The 21,700-nt window shown below is 32.3% G+C and overlaps 1 protein-coding gene across 2 annotated transcripts; it reads left to right on the forward strand.

Annotated features, from left to right (window-relative positions):
- The first annotated feature begins 7,451 nt into the window (after positions 1-7,451).
- Positions 7,452-12,884, forward strand: LOC107771844 (axial regulator YABBY 5). 2 transcript variants are annotated; one of them, XM_016591290.2, is made up of 7 exons: positions 7,452-8,171; positions 9,457-9,600; positions 11,142-11,265; positions 11,407-11,455; positions 11,573-11,648; positions 12,204-12,273; positions 12,608-12,884. In XM_016591290.2, exons 1-7 carry the CDS (start codon positions 8,097-8,099, stop codon positions 12,631-12,633), a joined length of 564 nt encoding a protein of 187 aa, XP_016446776.1. In that variant the 5' UTR covers positions 7,452-8,096; the 3' UTR covers positions 12,634-12,884. The 2 variants fall into 2 exon arrangements, with proteins under 2 accessions (XP_016446776.1, XP_075077598.1); XM_075221497.1 differs by lacking the exon at positions 12,204-12,273.
- Positions 12,885-21,700: the final 8,816 nt, after the last annotated feature.

Raw genomic sequence — 21,700 nt, forward strand, 5'->3', positions numbered from 1 at the left:
GTGCACTAAATGTTGGCTGCCCATAGTAAGGCAAAATAGGACCGTGACTCTCTGAAGCACCGTGAGATGCCTCAAGCGCTAAATGAAACAGTCTGGAGGATGACCCCTACCAAAATTACACCTCCCTCCAAACGAGGCACCACTGAAACCACCGAACTGACGAGACCTCTTATCAGACCTCTGCCATCTCTCTTGTGCAAGAACCATCTCAATCCTCCTCGTGACTTTAGTAGTCGCCTGAAACAAAATCTCACTTCTGCTATCCTTGGCCATTTGAATCCTGATAGGGTGAGTGAGTCCCTCAATAAACCTCCCTACTCTCTCTCCCTCAGTAGGTAGTAAAAGGAGAGCATGACGAGCCAAATCCACAAAACGGGACTCATACTGAGTAGCAGTCATACTGCCCTGCTGTAGATGCTCAAATTATTTGCGGTAATCCTCTCTCAGTGTGATAGGAAGGAACTTCTCTAGAAATGGCTGAGAGAACTGCTCCTGGGTAAGGGAAGGTGATCCAACTTGTCTGGTCAATGTATAATCTCTCCACCACCTCTTGGCTGAACCCGTCATCTGAAATACAGCAAAATCAACTCCATTGGTCTCAACTATTCTCATGTTCTGCAGAATCTCGTAGCAGCGGTCAAGATAATCATGTGGGTCCTCAGGAGGTGTACCACTGAAGTGAACTGGAAAAAGCTTAGTAAAATTATCCGGTCTCAATAAGGCCTTAAAAGACATGGCGGGCCTATCACCGATTTGTGCCGCAATAACTGGCTGAACTACCCCAACTGGCGGGGCTGCTGGAGCCTAATTCTGGGGAGCCATCTACTCCGGAGCGGGAGTAGTGAGAGTTTGTACTCCTCCCCCAGCCTGTGAGACGGTTGGTGCCACTGAAAATGTACCATTCTGGGCCACCCCCTCCATAAGACTCACCAAGCGTACTAGAGCGTCTTAAAGCACTGGAGTAGCTATGAATCCTTCTGGGACCTGAACTGGTCCAACTGGTACATTCTGAACTGGAACCTCCTCCTGAAGATCCACCTGAGGTTCTACAACAGGTGCAGTTGCTCGAGCTCTGGACAGAGCTCTACCTCTACCTCTGCCACGACATCTAGCACAACATCGGCCTCGATATTTACCCCTGGCCATAGTTGCCACCGGAGGCTCTGGTCCCTGTCCATCGGTAGATGTATTATGTATTATCACCATCTGTGAGAAAATGAGAGTAGAATGGTTCAATCATCGATAATAGAATAAATTTGCACGACAGAATAAGAAAGAAGTGATATTGTTCCTAAACTTCATAGCCTCTGAGAGATAAGTACAGACGTCTCTGTACCGATCCTTCAAACTCTACTAAGCTTATTCGTGACTCGTGAGACCTATGTAACCTAGTGCTCTAATACCAAATGTTCCGACCCAATATTTCCACCTTCGGGACCGTGATGGCGCCTAACATTTCACTTGCTAGGCAAGCCAACGTTAGAATAATATAATCCATTTTAAAACAATTTTTCAATTTATTAGTAACAAAGAAACAAATGCGGAAGTAAAGTCTGAAATATAGTGAATATTCCATAAAATAACGGAATCTAAATACCATCCCAGAATTGGTGTCACAAGTACACGAACTTCTAGAATAATACAAATAAAGGTCTAAATAAAATAAAGCTGTCTGAAAACAAACACACAGCTAAAGTAAAGTTGATAGGGACTTCAGAACTGCGGACGCCATGCAGCTATACCTCAAGTCTCCTTTGGTAACTGAAATCCGAGCAAGTCTATGGTACTCCGTTGGGACCAACTCCGAAATTTGCACAAGAAGTGCAGAGTGTAGTATCAGAACAACCGACTCCATGTACTGGTAAGAGTCGAGCCTAACCTCGACGAAGTAGTGACGAGGCTAAAGCAGGTCACTTACATTAACTTGTACGCAATAATAGTAATAACCATAATAATATAGTTAAATCAGGTAACTCATTTCTAATGGTTGAAGCCAACTCAGCAGTCATAACCAATTATTATTTCAATCAATTTTCGTTGCAACGTGCAAAACATTCCCACAATATATTCATTTTCAATCCTCCAATATATTTATTTTAATAAAGTATATATATAGACTTTTAAATAAGTTTATTGCGGCGTGCAATCCGATCCCCCAATATAGACTTTTAAATAAGTCTGTTGCGGCGTGCAATCCGATCCCCCAATATAGACTTTTAAATAAGTCTGTTGCGGCGTGCAATCCGATCCCCCAATATAGACTTTTAAATAAGTCTGTTGCGGCGTGCAATCCGATCCCCCAATATAGGCTTTTAAATAAGTCTGTTGCGGTGTGAAACCCGATCCCCCAATATAGACTTTTAAATAAGTATGTTGCGGCGTGCAATCCGATCCCCCAATATAGACTTTTAAATAAGTCTGTTGCGGCGTGCAATCCGATCCCCAATATAGACTTTTAAATAAGTCTGTTGCAGCGTGCAATCTGATCCCCCAATATATTTATATTTAATTTCATTTCCGTTGCGGCGTACAACCTGTTCCGCCAATATAAATTTAAACAACTCATAAATATAATAAAAATTACTCCAATAAATACCACGTTCGATGAGAAACTATTAAGCATCATGGCACATAATAATTATAATTTATTTATGAACAAACAATGACAATTAGCATTTAATTGTGAAAATCGTGAAAAAAAAAAGGTAATTTAATATTTAATATGCTAAATGTCAAGTAGAAATTAATGCACATAAATCAAAAAAGTATGTAGCAATTATTTCAGGAATTCAAGAACTAATATTTGACAAAGAATAGGAGAGAAACAATTATCATAACAATTAATTCGTGTATTAAAATAAATTTAGGATTTTTAAATAATTATGCAAATAATTAATTTGACGACGTATAGATACTCGTCACCTCGCCTATACGCCGTTCACATGCATTTCACATAATAAATAATTTAAGGGTTCTATTCCCTCAAGTCAAGGTTAACCACGGTACTTACCTCGCTTTGCAATTTCAATCAATTACTCGACCACAACTTTTCCTTTTAAATTTGACTTCAAAACTTCAAATTTATTCACAAATAATTTGATATATTCAATGCAAATCGTAGGAATTAATTTCATATGAATTTACTAATTTTCCGGATAAAAATCCGAAATTCACTTTAAACATTGACAGTGGGGCCTACATCTCAAATCTCGGAAAAACTTACGAAATCCGAATACCCATTCCAAGACGAGTCCAACCATATAAAAATTATCAAATTCCGATCTCAAATGGACCTTCAAATCTTAAATTTTTATTTTTGAAAGATTTTATAAAAATATGATTTTTCTCCCAAAACTTCACGTATTCATGATATAAATGAGTATGAAATCATGAAATATAATCAATATAGGATAAGGAACACTTACCCCAATATTTTCCCGTGAATATCGCCTTACCCGAGCTCAAAAATTAAAAATTGTTGAAAATGGGTCGAAATCCCATTTCTATAACTTAAGTTATGTTTATCAGATTTTTATTCATCGCGATCACGGAAATTCGTTCGTGATCGCGTAGAACAACTTTTCCCAAGTTCATTTTACTCTTCGCGATCGCGAAGCACATTTTCGCTGCCCATTTTATTAACTCTACCCGATCGTGTAAATGGTCATGCGATCGCAGAGAACATTTTTTCAGCCTTACACGATCGTGTATTGACTTGTGTGATCGTGTAACACAAATTTGGTGCTTCCGTTTCTGCCTCATTCCTTCTTCGCGAACACGGCTTTGTCCACGCGTTCGTGGTGTCTTAGCTTTTCCAACTTTGCGATCGCGTACAATACTATGCGATCGCATAGTACAAATTTTTATCAGTGCTCAACAAGCCTTCGCGATCGCAGATGAAGCCACGCGATCGCGATTAAGGAAACCAGAACTGGAAATACCAGATTTTTTCAAAGTTTCAAAACACCTGTAGCCTATCTGAAACTCACCCGAGCCCTCGGGGCTCCAAACCAAACATGCACCCAAGTCCTAAAATATCATACGAACTTGCTCGCGCGATCAAATCGCCAAAATAATATCTAGAACTACGAATCAGACACCAAATCAAAGAAAATTTTCAAGAAAACTTTAAAACTTATATTTTCACAACCGGACGTCTGAATCACGTCAAATCAACTATTTCTCACGAAATTCGGCAGACAAGTCATAAATATTATAATGGACCTATACCGGACTCCGAAACCAAAATACGGACCGGTGTCAATAAATCCAACATCAGTAAATTCTTAAAATCATTAGCTTTCAAACTTTTAATTTTTCATCAAAATTCCATATCTCGGGCTGGGAACCTCGGAATTAAATTACGTGCATACGCCCAAGTCCCAAATAACGATACGGACCTACTAAAATTTTCAAAATACTGATCTGAGTTCGTTAGCTCAAAATGTTGACCAAATTCAACTCAGTTGAGTTTTAAAGCTCTATTTCACATTTTAATCCATTTTTCACACAAAAACTTTCCAGAAAATTATACTGACTGCGTACACAAGTCGAGGAGTGATAAAATAGTATTTTTGAGATCTTAGAACATAGAATTAATTATTAAATTTAAAAATTGATATTTTGGGTCATCACAGGATTCTATTTAAGAACAATTAATGTGAAAACATGCAGCACTGAAGCATGTTATATCATTTATTTACTCCAAGCTAGAAAATTACCCATGCTTATAAGCCAAGGATAAAAAAAAATAGGTATAATGGTTACCTTTTAGATAATAGTTTTATAGCTAGTAATCGAAATTTGTTGAGTTTGAGGTTTTGAAAATTGTACAAGGACTAGTAATTTGTGATAGATTGAAAGACTTTCCAAATTCCACGTACCTCTAGGGGCTCATCAAGCTAGAAATGAATTATCCTTCATTTAGTTTTTATATCCTCCATATGTTGTGCTAATTGCATACTTTGTTAAATGTATGTCATTCATAATATTGTTATTTTGTACAACTGCACATCTATTTTTTTATACGTTTTTTTGAATATGTTGGGCTTGTAGGCTAAAATTCTATAATGAATATGTTAAATCAGTTCATAAATATGAATTTTCTAATATTCGTCATCAGTTCATTGGCTAAAATTCTAAATCAGATTAGGCTAAAATATGATTTTAGAATTTTCTTCATTGGGAGTGCCAATATAACAACCTAATCTTCTAACATTTAAATGGTTTAACAACTAATAATGTAGCTTATAATAGTTTAAAACTTCAAATTATTTGAAAAATAAGTGCATCATTTTAAATAAGGGTCACATGATACCATGAGCGAACTTATATGTGATCAAGGGTGGTCAACTGAATACCATTCGCCGGAAAATTATATTATAATATAATTGTAAAATACTATTTATTATTGATCAGAAAATAGACTTTCAACACCCTTGCATAGCCCACTAGCAAAGTACGTTCAACCTTTGAACACCCTTATTGAATTTTCTGGTTCGCTACTGCATGATGCACAAGAAAGGAACTCAGGTCAAGTTCTTTAAATTTCTTTCTGAGGATGAAGTCTTAGTTTTGATTATTTTTAATTGTAAAATCATACTTGTAATCTTTTACATAAATTTTTCTCCTTTATTTTTCTTTTTATAATTTATTTTGACATTCTTCTCGTCCTTACTGAAAATCATATGGAGTATAATTTTCAAATCCAAATAGAAAGTAAAAAGTATGCTTGAACCTCTATATTGTCTTTTTGCTAATAAGGTTTTAGCTGGCATATAGAAAGCAAAGCTAGCTGGTAATCCGACTTTAAAAGTTGGTTGATATATAGAGTATCAAGAAACAATGAACAAAAAAGGAGTCAGAACAAAGAGAGATGCTTTAGAATAAAGTACCAACAAAATCTGATACTTTAACCCTGTTAGACCTCATAGCATTTTCTTGTTGATATATATTGTTACTATAAATAATGCATAAATCGTCATGTGTTTTTATATGGACTTAATTTACACACACCGACATTAAAACAAATTACAATGTCAATGTAACTAAACCTTTTGTGTGGGAGTTATTGTATATAATTGTATTTAATACAATATTAATTGACAATCTAGAATAAACATAAGTAATCTATTATAACAGGTTAAAGTACATTGACGATGTAAAATGTTCATTACATTGCCAATATATATAACTTAAATTTTATAGGGATTTAATGTACACACCAACAGTAAAAAATTACAATATTAATGTAATTTAACCTTTTGTGGGGACCTACCTTATTTGCTAGAATTTATGTACCATGTATTAACAGTATAAAAATATTTATACAATCAGATTGTGTTACCACATATATAACGATATTTAATACAATATTAATTGATAATCAAGAATAAATGCTAAGTACCCTATTATAACAGGTTAAAGTATATTAATGGTATATATAACTTAAATTTTATTTCTCAAGTTACTAATTATGCATTTTATGGACAGTTAATTACCTCAATAATCTTTAGGTGTCCAATAATATAAAAATTCTTTCACATTACAAGTAGATAGAACAGTAACATGGTGTATTGCTATATCTAGTAGCGGTTATTAACTTATTATACATACACATAATGAAAGAGAAAATGACAAATACATTAAAATAATAATTATTATTATTATTATATGAAGATAATTACAGGTCGAAATTTCGCCCCCCTCGTCCGCTGTGGTGTTTCAGAGGTAGGGAAGGGAATGGCCAAACCACACTTTTTTCAATCAATATTACAGCATATCGTAATGGCAAGAAACAAACAAACAATACTGAGCCCCCTACCCCACCCCTACCTCCACCCCCAACTCTCCACTCCTATCTCCTCCACCAAAAAAACAATAATAGAAAATTTAAAGAAAAATTTAAATTTAATATATCGACGGAAATTTACTATAATAATAAACGTTAGCACTCAGGATTATGGTAAAATTGTAAGTATATTTTCATCCTTAACTAGGCGGAGGCGAATTCATAGTCTAAACCATGGGGCACGTGATCACATGGTCTCACCGTCAAACAGGTATTTTATATATGTAGCTTTTAGAATTGGCTAATGATTATCTGTTGACACATATGCTCCAAAAAGATTGAATGTTGTACTTGATTAAATATTGAATTATTTACTTTGAGGAACAAGGATCGATTCCCACTTAATATTTATTTTTTCTACCTTTTTAGTAGTGCACCCATATTCAAAAAATTCTAAGTCCGTCTTTGACCAAAAGTCTTAGGTTTCGAGCAGGAGTCGACCGGGTACCGGATACCGAATAGAAAACCAAAAAATAAAAAAAAACTAAACCCTCCTTCTACTTCTTTTTACCATCTTCTTCTTCTTGACTTATTCGGTTGTAGACTGCTAAGCTAGTATAATGCAGCCAAAAACTTTCTCTTCCCTCTTTCCCCCATGAAACCCTAGACTCTTATTTGGCTAATACATAATCTGACAACTTCTGAAAAGAGCCCACCTTAAAATCCCTAGCTTAATTCCTAAAAGCCCAGTTTTCTATGTACCATATCCTCTATATATACACCATATAATAGCTTAATTCTATTTCTCTATTTCCTTATTACCGTGGGCACTATTAAACATATGATCAGATTAATTAATTAGCAGAAGCTATATAGCCCATTTTTTTCGCTTTTCTTTAGTAGGCACTAAGCTAGTGTTGTGTTTCTATACTTAGGTCTATACTGTATAGGAGAAAAGGGGGAAGAAAAGGGAAACCCTGATAGGGAGTAAAAAGAAAGGACCAGTTTATGTTTGGTTTTTGTTTTGCTTTCTAAAGATAGATGTATTTAGTAGGGAATAGTATTATGTCTTTCTTTATATATACACAAGTTTTACCGTTTTTGATAGTACATTATATTAGCCCTTCTAAAAAGCTACATATAATAGAGAGCGAATAAATAAAAACTTTTTTCTCTTTAGTAGTGTCTAAAAAGTTCTATATATTTGTTGTTGTTCCTTCTTCTTCCTTCTTGAATTTACCCCTTCACTCATCATTTCTTCCTCTTCTTCTCCTTTATTAATTAGCTGCAAACATTTTCCATTAAAATGGCAAGCTGCATCGATGTTGCTTCTGAAAAACTTTGCTATATCCCTTGCAACTTTTGCAATATTGTTCTTGCGGTATATTTTTTGCAATTTTCTTTCTTGGTTCCAACTTTTTCTTGTATTTTGTATGAACGTTTTTATCTAGTCCGTGAGCATATACACGATTCAGGATCTAGAGTCAGTGAGTTCAAAATTCGTATAATTTTGTATTAAATTCGTTTTGCATATGTATATATAATTTTAACAGAAAGTTTTGAGATTAGTTGAACCTACGGAACTCATTCTTAATCCGCCTTTTATATGTGAGTGTGCTTGTATGTGAATTTAGTGCTTTTTCTATTTTCTTCTTTTTGTGCTTGAACTTTCTTTGTCATGTGAGAGGGTAGTCTAAGAAGAGAAAAAGATGTTACCAAGCTGAATAAAGCTGATTTTGAGAATTCAGAGATAGTTTGGTGGTATTATATATACACAAATCAAGTGATCTAGTTTCTAGGTGTTTTCTTTGTTTTTAATTTGCTTTGAGAAGTCAAGTCCCCATCCATATATAGACTTTTCTTTTTCTTCTTCTTCTTCTTCTTCTCTTGATCTTTTGCAGTCAAAGAAAAAAAAAAGTCATACCCTGAAAATTCTGAACCTTCCAATCAGCTGATAGAAAGAGAATTCTAATTTCCTCTGTTGAATTTATGATTTTGAAGATAATTTGATGAAGACAAGTCCTTTAATTTCTACTTATTAGAGATTTAAATCTCTCTCTCTCTCTTTCTTGCTCTGTGCTATATACCTTTCTTCTTCTTTTTTCTACTGAAAAGATTGCACTAAGTGCAGGCACTATATAGCTAGCTGACTAACTTCTGATGAAGTGTGCTATAAAAAAGATAAGCTTTTTCCTCATGTATTTTTCAATAATCAAATTCTTCCCCTTACTTTAACAGATTTAGGGTTTGTTCGTGATCTTTTTCAAGAAATCACTCAACTATATTCCACAAAATAGCTATATTTTGTAGGTTTTGAATTGTTGTTGTACATAAAAGGATGGGTTTAGGATGAGTCTGGTCTTATTTGTACATAATCTTTTTAAGCACAAATATACATAGTTCAAGTCGAAGTTAACATGTTTAATTGAACTCAAAAATCCACCCTAAATCCGCCTCAACAAAGAGATCTCAAGATTTAGAAACCCCATCTCTCAAGAAGTGTTAGTAATCTTGATCTTTAATTTTGTGAGGTTTTAAGTGGTTTTTTCCGTCTTGCACGAAGCGACTTGTCTATATTGTCTAAGAGAAAAAAAAAACATATGATTATGTTCTTTTTTATGAAGATTCTGTTAATGTTTTTTTTTATATTTGGATAATTTTTACAGGTGAGTGTACCATGCAGCAGCCTATTTGATATTGTGACAGTTCGATGTGGTCACTGTACAAATATGTGGTCCGTTAATATGGCAGCTGCCTTTCACTCCTCTTCTTCTTCTTCTTCCTCTTGGCAAGACATTCATCATCTTCAGGTTTTTGTTTGGTCCAAAACAATATGATAACTTTTATTGTGTTTTTTTCTTTTTGCAGCTCAAATTGTGGGCGTTTTGTTCATAGGCTGGCTTCTGAATTCTAGGGTTTCTTTGGTTTTTTACTTCCCTTCTTTTGAGGGAATAATTAACTACTATATGCAGACATATTGATACTCAGATCGAGTTTTTCAAAAAATTTCTAGTACTACTACTAATATAGCCGCCATAACTAAAACCTATCTATTCATTTTTCTATTTGAAGGTTGCAGCTTTTATAAACTAGGGACTGTCCTTTGACCCACTTAGGTTACTTTTTTCTTGTGTAATTGTTTGATTTGATAGTTTAGGTTGTTTGAATTATATTTATTTATTAATGATTTTATTTTCTATCAGGGGTTTGTCCTCTACTGTAGAAACATTGCCTCAAACCTAGAGTATAGTATTTTATGGGTTTCCTTTTGGATGGTCTTCTCATCAAATCTTTGCAACAACTACCTATTTGGGTTTCATTTATCATTCAATATATCCTAACTAATTCAGTCACTTCAATGCTGTTATGACATCTTTTTTCATAAAACATCACTTCAACCTTTTTGGTCAAAACAGAAACAAACCCTCTTAAACCCACCCCCCTCACCACCCACCCCAAGCAGGAGCGGATTTATAGCTTAGACTATGGGTTACGTGAACTCATGCTTTCTCTGTCAAACTAGGTATTTTATGTATGTATTTTTTAGAATTTGTCTAATATTAAATACTAGCACCCATGCTTCAAAAAAGTTGAATGGTGCACTTAATTGAATACTGAGTTATTTACCCAAAGAAACAAAGATCGATTCGCACTTTATACTTTTTTTTCTCCTTTCTTTAATGGTGCATCCATGTTTTATAAATTCTAAATTCACCTCTGTCCCCTCCTCTTTTACCACTAACCTAAAAAGAAATCGAGGTTCATGAATTATGATAATAAAAGGAAAAATAAAGAGAATTCCTCTTACCTGTACTTATTAGTAGCAAAAAACAAAAAGATTAAGGGAGCTGCATTACATATTCTCCTGTTGATTGCTTCAACTCTTACTCATTAAGAAGAATTTGGATCTTGGAAACTCCCCATAAAGGAAAACAATTTATGCCCGGCTTCTAAATTTAGGTTTGGTGTAATCAATATAATAGTCGGGCTTGACTTTATTTAAAACAAGGTATATAGATAAAATATTAGGATTTTGAGGTATATATTGAACACTTTTTATCGGCAAATTTTTTTACTTTTTTGAAGTTTGAACCCCTGAGTAAAATCTTGGCTTCGCCACTGATCGAAGAAGAAGAAAAAGGGAGAATAACTCAAAGAATTGATAGTTGAGTGATTAGACTGATACTAGTACATTAATTAAAGTATGCCAATCAATAAAAAATAAGTAGCAAGAGTTTAAGTTTTTTTTTTTTTGACAATTAATTTGTACTTTGTATTAGCAATTTCTCTTTGTTTTGGCAACACTTATATTAATAATAAAGTCATGTATATTTTTGACTTAATTTTGTAGGTGCCAAACTACACTGCTCCTGAGTATAGAATGGATTTTGGTTCATCAACTAAATGCAACAACAGGATGACAATGAGAACACCAATCACAAACAACACTCACGAGGAGAGGATTGTGAATCGACGTAATTATTTATATATAGAGACTCCTAATTAAATTCTTTTGTTTTAAATTAGGACATTTATTCTCTTCATATTGTTTTAACTATTTATTTATTTATTTACTTATTTGGGGTTATTAATGGTTGTTGTGTATTCTTTTTCAGCTCCCGAGAAGAGGCAGCGAGTACCTTCTGCATATAATCAGTTCATAAAGTAAGGCAGCTGTAACACTGATGACTTGAATAGATGTAGAGATATCTTTATTAAAGCTGTGGAAAATTAACCACTATATATCAATTTCTTTTTGTCACAAAATGCCTAAATATGCAGAGAAGAGATTCAGAGGATCAAGGCTAATAATCCAGACATCAGTCACAGGGAAGCATTTAGTACTGCTGCCAAAAATGTAAGTCTTTTATCCTTAGATTCTTGAAATATGACTTTATTACTTTAATTTTACTTCCTCCATTCTTTGCTTATAATTTTTCGATTTAAGTTGCATACACTGACCCGAAAAAGTTATATATACTCTAAAATAATATAGAAATTTTATATTATCAATATAATTTAATCTGTTATAACATGTTATTTACTCTGTTTTTCGAATTACAAGATCATGTTTGTTATTAGGAGATACATGTTATTGCAGGTAATTTAACCTGATAGTGTAAAAATATTATACACTGTCAGGTATAGATTTTAAACTCAAAGGTTTTTTATTATATCTTTTCTGGATTTAACTTATATATAGTAATCGTGTAAATAATTTTTAACTATAAATAAATTTTAACAACAGGTAATTTGTTTGGTTTTCTAAGTTACTAATCACACTTTATATGAATGTAATTATTTTTTAGACGATCTAGTAATTTAAAATTCTATTATTTTGTGTATATATAGAATAGTTAAACTCTATTTATTGAAGAGTGGGGTGATGACTGATTAGCTTTGTGTGGTGTAGTGGGCACATTTCCCTCACATTCACTTTGGACTCATGTTGGAGAGCAACAATCAAGCCAAACTCTCTTGTGGTAATGCACCTACAACTCAAGCAAATTCCCACTTTTAGTAGTCTATCCACATTCTAGAAAATTAAACTAAATGGTAATGTCTGAAATTTGACTACTACTATTAGACAATATAAATTTTTTAAGACTCTTAGTTTTTTTAACTAATTATAACAAGTTATTTATACTCAACTTGTTCAGGACTGAGGCGATGTTGTTGTTATTGCTGTATAACAGATTATTTGTTTCAGTTTTAGATTACGCGTGCCACAATAAGTTTTATGTTAGACTATATATAGTTTTCTTTGGCTGCAACATTTCCTTAAGGGGTTTTGTTTTCTTCCTTTACAATTCTCAGGGGGCAGAAAATTGTCCAAATCATAGAGCTCTTTGCTAAAGAAATAAAGATCTTCAATTTATGGAGAGTTTCTACAAGCTGTGTGTTGAATTGAGGACAAGAGTGTGACCTCAAGGTGTTCTATGGAGTGTGGACATAAAACGATATATTATAGCCTTTCTAATTCGTTGTATTTCACTTATATATTATGCAAGTTGAAAAACTAAGTTCCTTTAATTTATTGTCTATCTCTATCAATTGTCTTTCTCTAATGAGAGGAATTTAGAGAGTGTTTCCATATATCTCGTTCGTTAACTTATATGAAATTGATCGTTGAATGCTTATATATCCCATTGAAATCATGTTAAGTTACATGTTTGATATAATAAGTGAGGAATTTAAGTTAGTTAGAAAAATTAAAGGTATCAAGAAATGAAGTCAAAGATAGCAACAAGTGGTCAGCACAAAAATGTTTATAAATGTTGAAATATGAGAAAGTATATAAAAACTAAAAGATTTCTTTGTTAAATGTTGAAATATAAGTTGGTGTAAGGATATCCATAAATGTAGTTGTAAAACATCTTCATCTTCTAAGTAAGGGGTGTACAAATAAAATCGACAAACCGCACCAATCTGATAATCCGAATCAATCCGAGAAAATAAATCCGACTATATAGTTTGGTTTGATTTGGTTTGGTGTTGGAAAAAAAACTGACCATATTTGGTTTGGTTTGGTTTTAACTAAAAAAAAAAAAAGTCAAACCGAAACCAAACCAACCCGACATTATATGTATAGAAGTTTTAAATAAATGTACTACATAAAAATATTTATTGTCGTGTAGTTTATAAATATTTCTTAAGCTTTTTCATAGTTTTATCTTTTAACGTATTATTTTAAACTTGGGCTTATAATTTTTGGATGCTCCAATAAGTTTTATAATCCATAAATGTTAGTAACTCAAATAAATCCTAAACCAAAATCAAATCAATACTAATGCTAATAAAATACATTCAATTCAATTGTACTATGAATGAAAATAGTTTTGGATATCTATTTTTTAGTTTTTTCATGGTTTAGATAAAATGTACAACTTATTTTCTTTTAGTGGTTAGTCATGTAAATAATAGTATTTATTAGTCGTAATTTTAAATTATATTTATTTTCATTATGGCTTATTAATAATATTTATTTTATGCTATTTTATTATCTTTATTGTTGAATATTTTAGTACAATGTCATGACTCATCTCATATTTATGTTATTTTTGAAAAACACCTTACATAGTTCTGTCTTACTAGGATTAAAGAAATATTTGGAGCACAAATTTTACGTTTTGTGCTATGAAGACTTTATGAAAAAAAATTGAAAAAATCCGAAAACCCAAAAAATCCGAGAAAACCCGAGATTAAAAAACCTGACTTTTATTGGTTTCGTTTGATATTTAGATTTAATAACCCGATACAATTGGATTGGTTTGGTTATTAGAAAATCTGAACCAACCTAACCTATGTACACCCCTACTTCTAAGTAAACAGATTAGTGAACCTGTTCATGATTCATCCTTAGTCTAAGCATGTTTAAAATAAAATTTAGCTAGCGTTTGGACATAGATTTGATTGAAACTTGAAAAAAGAGTTTTTGAAGATGTGTTGAAAAATAAGTTTTGAAAATTGAAGTTGTATTTGGGCATGCATTTTATTTGAAAAAATATTAAAGTTTTGTGAGTGAAAGAAAAAATTTCACTCAAAAACTATCCATTTTTGGGAACTTGAACTCTTTTTTTTCAAAAACTGATCATATTCCATGAACAAACAATGTTTTCAAATTTTTTTGAAGAAAAAAAAACATCCAAAATCTATAACCAAACGGGAGCTTAAAGGGCAGTATATTAAAACTTCTATCATATCATTTCATTATGTGAAACCCCTACCATAACCGGAGGTGAAAGCTTGGATGGACAGATTTAATTAAGAAAATAAAAAAATCACTTCATTACCGATTACCACCTTTTCTTTTTTACCAATTACCACCTTTTTTAACATCCAAATATCAAGTAATAAACATGGCAATTATATAAGCTTCGGTTACAATTTGAAATCCAAATATAGAAAAACTTTTTACTGAATTATATTATAAAGTAACAAAGGTGAAGTTATTTATGTCTTGTAGCTTGATGAATGGTCTTATCTTTAGTACTTATGTTCATTATAAACTTCCTCTAAAGTCTTGTCAATGGGAAATTTTGAATGCTGCAGATGTACCACATTTAGAAAATGTGTATCCATTCCATTTTGGTTACTTCTATTTTCTATACTTCACTCGAATTATGTCCTATAACATCATAACCAGAAATTAGACCTTTCATTTTAGGACAAGCAAAAACCTAAAACCTTTTGACATGTTAGTGTTAAGCTGTTAGGTCTTACTTTTGGTCGGACGATACATGACTTGGATTCCTACTTCTTAATTACGCCCCTCCCACGGTAAAAACTTATTCGCATATACCAATATTATCTATTTTACAATAGTTAAATGATAAATAAAGGTAAGTTAGTAGTAACTATATTTGTGAAGGTATATGTTATGTATTTATTAATTTTGTATAAATACTCCCCCTCCTATCTGATCTTTCATTTTGAAATTTAAAAATCATCGTGAAAGACACGAGTTAATAGTTGTTTACATTTTGTTAAAATAAGTAGTGTATATGGTTTTTTTTGTCCAGTAGAACAAAAGGTTTTAACCTAGACAATAGGATAATAACATGTTATATCTAATTAAATTGTATTAATAGCGTAAATATTCTTTACACCATTAGGATATATAACTTAAATTTTAAGGGCACTTGAAAAGAACTTGCTTTCTTTGTATATATATATTGAAAAGACATAATTAAGTAGATAAAATTGTATTATCTCTAGCAGTTTAGGCCTTTCAATTAGATGGCCATGATCTTACAAGGATAAGATACCTTTAGAGGAAGTCCTTTTTTTTTTACACAAGTTGCATGCAATTAAAGAAGATGCTTACTGCAGTTTGTTATTTATTTTTCCTTAAACACAAAAAGAGCCTTTCTTATTTTCACCCCCTTAATTTCTCTTTAAAGTTAATTGGTTCCAAGTATCAAACTATTGTCTACCCTTTTCATGAAAAGGAAAATATTTGGAGAAAAATAGCATTTAAAATATAGTGCTTTCAATTTGAAATTTGATATTGAGTTGAAAAAAGATCACCGGAACTCTTATTCTTTTGAAATATCACCACTAACACCTTATACTCTTTTTTCTTTGTTACTAAAATGGATTAATATTATATAATATTAAGTTGCCTCATTATAAAATAGATTTATATTATATAACACCTGATACTATGTTGTACCAAGTTCTCAAACATCACTGTTTGACTTTGTGCACCCAGATCACTGTGTGTGTGTGTGTGAAATTATTTTATGTAACATTCTCTTGTAAGTTGGAGTGATATTGATGGCAAAAGTTGTTTTCTTGTTTTTCACCCAAAGGTGAACATATCTAGTAAAAGACCTTTTATGTCCAAGCATATCATCATATAGTTTACAACTCTCCAACAAAATGAATCAATAATACCTCTCTGAAAATGGACCACAAAATGCCTACTGCCCTGGCATCAAAGCACTAAGAATAAATACTTTAGCAATTTGCTTCACAATAGCTTACTCAACATTTTTGAAAATGAAACTGTATAGCCGTTCTTAAAATAAAAGCCTAAAAAATATATATTTTTTGTACATTTTTTGTATATACTTACATTTTGTATGGCATATACAAATTTTATATATTTTTTCAACTATATAATATAAATAATTTCTGGCACTGACTAAAAGTGATAATACCCCTATTCTTTTTTCTTGTACTTTTCAAAAGAATAGGTTGTTGTGGTCCAGAACTTTTACTACATGACTGTGTTTACCAATAAAAGGGGATCAAGATTATATGTCATCAATTGTTTCCCACTTTTGATGAGCACTTGAAATATTGCACCTTTTATCATGGAGCACCTACTTCACTGTTTTGTGGAGTATATAATTTTTACGCGTAAACTAAAACATAAAGTTATGATCAACCATAGTTGGTTAAATTGCAATCATAGTGTAATAATTAATATTGACATTATTAATTAATAGATATAACTTAAATCTATTATAAAAAAAAATCAAATTATGGTGGATGTCTACTCTTCCTCCATGATCTTCTCAAATGCTTAATGACATATTCAATGACATATTTTTATGCTTAATGACATATTTTTCTTCACTTTTCATGCCTATATAAAGGCCTTGTAATAGATAGGAAAATACATACAATTGAAGAAGAAATACTCTTCCTTCTCTCTATCTCTATTTCTTGTTCATGTTTTACTAAATTGCTTTTATTTCATAATTTGTTCTTGTTCATGTTTTACTAAATTGCTTTTATTTCATAACACGTTATCAACACGACTGTGCTCCCATTTTCGTACACCTCCATATAGGCATAGACTGTGCTTTGTATTTGCTATCCTTATACCAACAATTTTGTGGCTATCAAACAAAATAAAGATAGAAACCAATGGGCTGGATACTAATACAAGATAAGTTTTCATCTTTCTAGCTTATTCATATTTTTATTTTTATCTTCCACTAATCTCAAATTTTTTCTATTTTGCCATAATAACTCACAATAAGCTTTCAGTATTTTATTTCCATTTTGTTATAGCTTGAAAGTGTGTGAGCCCTGCATTGACCAGTATAGTTTTTGCTTATTCTTTCTTGACGTCTGATATGAATTTTTAGTTATCGTTTGGCTATCCTTCAAGGGATCTATTCATGAACCAAATCAAAATGCATGAATATATATTTTGTAATTAAATTTTAAAACAGGTACTCTTTACTCAATTCTTTAACTTATATTTAACGTGCTGAATAGTGCTTACATATATGTGCGCAGATATCAGACAACCAATGTGCCCTTTACCCTTTTCACGCTAAGATGAATGTTACTATGGTAATATTTAATGAATAAAACTAAACTGGTACTATTCATGCATAGTTGGTTAAATGCATGCATAAATAAACATAATATTGTGGTAGGATAGTTGTAAGCATAATAGATATTTTGATTTACAGTCAATCTTAGCCTTTGACTATCATCTATAATCCATATATTGTGATGTGAATTGGATCGCATATGTAGATACTGGAAGTACTACAGAAATAGAATAATTTTGTAAACGATAAACCAAATCAATAAAGTAAGACGTAAATCTAAAAGTGATAACACTTAGAAGGAATGAAACGTTTTTGTCCTACAACCTTAAAAAGTGGTTATATTTTTAAATCTTGTTATAACTAATTATTGTTTATGTTTTTTACTACAAGATTGATAATTTAATCTTGTACTTTGGCCTATTATGCAACTAGTTAAGACATATTTAAGTTCTGGTGCACTATAATGATAAGAGTTGGGTTTGAGTCCCAACACATTTTGCCTAACATGCCTTTATATGGGTAAGGCATTGGATTTGAGTCACAATGCACAGTATCGATGAAAGAATCATGAAGCCCGCCCTACTTGATATGCTCCATTTAGTGAAGCAAATGTGGCAACAATATATGATAAGTTTGAAAGACGACAAAATAATTTTTCATGATTGTATGAATGTACGAAGACATGGCAAGGGACGAAATAATAATTTATCTTCATTATGGTAACTATAAAAGGAGAACAATAAGGGTTCTCGATGTAATCCTTCAAAAAGGTGAAGGAAATATTTACCATCAAAATGGTATGAAAAATTTATAAAGCATGTCACAATAATTATACTCCATTTTTTTTAAAGAGAATGTGACTTGTGATAAGCATTGAGAATGCAGACTCATTCCTGAAGGTGAATGTAGCAGTATGTAATAAAAGTAATGAATAAAGACGTGCAATGCATGATTGGATACATACCACAACTCACCTCTAAGGGAGGTTTGAGACAAAGAAAGATAATGAATATTACTGTGTAGTTACATGAATAAATCATTGGTCGCATACAGGTGATACGCCAAAAATATTTGGTCATGCCTTATGAAAGTTATTAAAAGCAAAATTAAAGCAAAAAATTATTTTGCTTATGATGATTTTGAACATGACAATTATTATGATATGATTCTCTTTGTGAAGGAGACATTCATTATATGGATGGTGTGACAAAAGATCTTATAGTACAAAAGCAGTTAAGAGCTCTGAAAGAACTAATTTATTACTACCAGGATGAATCAAATTGTTCATGACATTAATATTGTAGTAAGTCTCAAAAGAAACATTTTGATTTACAAATATATTAGCCAAAGTGGTTGGCATATTGAGACTATAAATGAAAAGAAGATTGAATATCTTTATATTACTATAATCATACCGGGTAAATATAAAAGGTTATCAAACTTTTCTTCTATTTGTACTACACAAGTATAAGCATGATGATGCAATCACAAGCCACAAGTAAACTAGAGGTTTACTGAAATAAATATTAGTTGGCATGACAGGTTGACCATCTCGGTTCAATTATGATGCGAAAGTTTAATTAAAAATTACACTGGCATATATTGAAGAAATATAAGATTCTTCAATAATTGTGCTGCTTATTCTCATGATATACCAGTTAAGGTTGGGATTGAATCACTTGATTTCTGGAATGAATAAAAGGTGATAAATATATGGGCCCAGTCACCTTCCATGTGGACCGTTTACTATTATATGATTTTAATAGATGCATCTATTTTATGGTAACATGTGCATTTGTTATCAACTTGCAGTTTGGCTTTTGCAAGATTGATTGCTCAAATTATTAGAGCACAGTTCCAGAATATAAATTATGATGATTTATCTTGATAATATTGGTTTAAATCCAAGTTGGTTTAGCAGAAATTGTATGCCTCCAATTATATCTAAACCATTGGTTATGAGAACAAAACTGCCAAAATAAAATTTGGTATGTGATGTATTATTTAATATACAACAGCACTTGTACGCATCTAGCCAAGTTATGATAAGTTCTCCCTATCACAATCGGTTCAGGGTCAGGAACCAAATAATTTCTATCTAGAAATATGAATGTGCTATATGATTTAATTATTCTACCACAATGCACAAAGATGGATCCCCAAATAAGGCTAGGGATATGTGTTGGTGATCCCAAGAATAGGGGAGAAAATGGGCAGCTGAAAAAGTAATGCATGTAATGAATTATTATGAGTACATCTAGATTCTCGTACGGGAAAATGTGAACTTGAAGTTCAAGTGATAATTCATTTGCAAAATATTGCCAGGCGTATTTGCTAACCCAAAGCTAAATGTCATATTCAACTGCTAATACTCCAAATAAAATAAAGTTCATAATGAATAGAGTCTATGGCATGCATGAAGCATAATAGACTAATCGGTTCCAAAGATAAAATTCCTTGAAGAAGGAGAGGAGCAAATGTTCAAGATGGTCATAATAAGGAGGCAAGTGCTCTAAAAGAGCACCACGACATAACACTTCATAAGACCTCATGGGAGAGGCTCAGGTACCTGAAAATAATAAGATAAAGAAATCTCAATAAGTTATGTCTTTATTGGGTAATAGTAGAACCGATATAAAATGATCGTCGATGATATTGTTAATATAATGTAGCGCTCAATATTATTAATATTGACGAGGATCTTGAGCTCAAATCTGTCATGAAATTTGAACAATTTGGCCAAATGAAAAATAAGCAATGAAAATTGATTTCATCTGAAAAATATGAAGTTGGACGGATAGTCCCAACACCTGAAAGTATAAAGCCAGTGGAGGTATAAATGTGTTCTTGTGCGAAAAAAAGGTCAAGTCGATAGACATAAAGACGACTTGTGTCACAAGAAGATTTGTAAATAACCTGGCGTTGATTATATAGAGACATGTTCTCCTGTGGTGGATGTCGCCATTTCAGGTTTTAATCTAGCAATGCAAGAAAAATGTGATATGCGTATAATGGAAATCATTGAAGGATTTAAATTGTTCTGAAGCGTATTAAGGTTTCCAAGAAATCTATTAAATAAAGCTTCAAAAATCCTTATACAGATTGAAACAATCAGGGCGCATGTGGTATAATCGCCTGAGTGAGTACCTATTGAAAGAAGGGTACAAGAATGATTCAATTTGTCCTTGTGTCTTTATAAAAAGATATGGATCTAAATTTATTATAATCACCGTGTATGTTGATGATTTAAATATCATTGGAACTCCTAGGGAGCTTCCTAAAGCAGTAGAGCTTCCTAAAGCAGTAGACTATTTAAAGAAAGAATTTGAAATGAAAGATCTTGGAAAGATAAAATTTTGTCTTGGTCTACAAATTGAGTATATGAAAGATGGAATTTTTATTCATCAATCAGCATACACTAAAAAGATTTTAAAGAGATTCTATATGGATAAAGCACATCCATTCCGACCTTATGAAAATAATAAAGAGCTTCTTGGTCCCGAAGTACCATATCTTAGTTCAATTGGTGCACTAATATATCTTTCTAACATTACAAGGTTTGACACAATTTTTTCAGTTAATGTCTTAACAAGATATAGCTCTGCTCCTACAAGGAGACATTAGAATTAAATCAAACACATATTGCGGTATCTAAAAGGGACTACCGATATGGGATTATTTTATGGCAATGATTGCAGTCCCGATCTTTTTGGTATACTGGGTATTTATCTGACCCACATAAGGCTCGATCTCAAACAGGCTATGTGTTTACATATGGAGGCACTGCCATATCTTGGCGATCGACTAAGCAATCAATCGTGGCTACGTCATCTAATCATGTTGAGATAATTGCTATTCATGAAGCAAGTCGAGAATGTGTATGGTTGAGGTCTATAATACACCTTATTCGAGACAAATATGGTTTGAAGTGTGACAAACTACCCACAATTTTGTATGAAGACAATGCAGCATGCATAGCCCAATTGAAGGGAGGATTCATAAAAGGGGATAGGACAAAGCAAATTTCACCGGAGTTATTTTTAACGCATGATCTTCAAAAGAATGGTGATATCAATATGCAACAGATCCGTTCAAGCGATAATATAGCTGA

This window comes from Nicotiana tabacum, chromosome 9, assembly GCF_000715075.1.
Source record: "Nicotiana tabacum cultivar K326 chromosome 9, ASM71507v2, whole genome shotgun sequence".
In the NCBI taxonomy this organism is placed as follows: Eukaryota; Viridiplantae; Streptophyta; class Magnoliopsida; order Solanales; family Solanaceae; genus Nicotiana; species Nicotiana tabacum.

Bases quoted from the DNA above. Each gene is read 5' to 3' on its own strand.
- LOC107771844 (XM_016591290.2), top strand. From the start codon at position 8,097: ATGGCAAGCTGCATCGATGTTGCTTCTGAAAAACTTTGCTATATCCCT. The intron at 8,172-9,456 runs GTATATTTTTTG...TAATTTTTACAG, and splicing joins TTTGCAATATTGTTCTTGCG to GTGAGTGTACCATGCAGCAG. The intron at 12,274-12,607 runs GTAATGCACCTA...TACAATTCTCAG, and splicing joins TCAAGCCAAACTCTCTTGTG to GGGGCAGAAAATTGTCCAAA.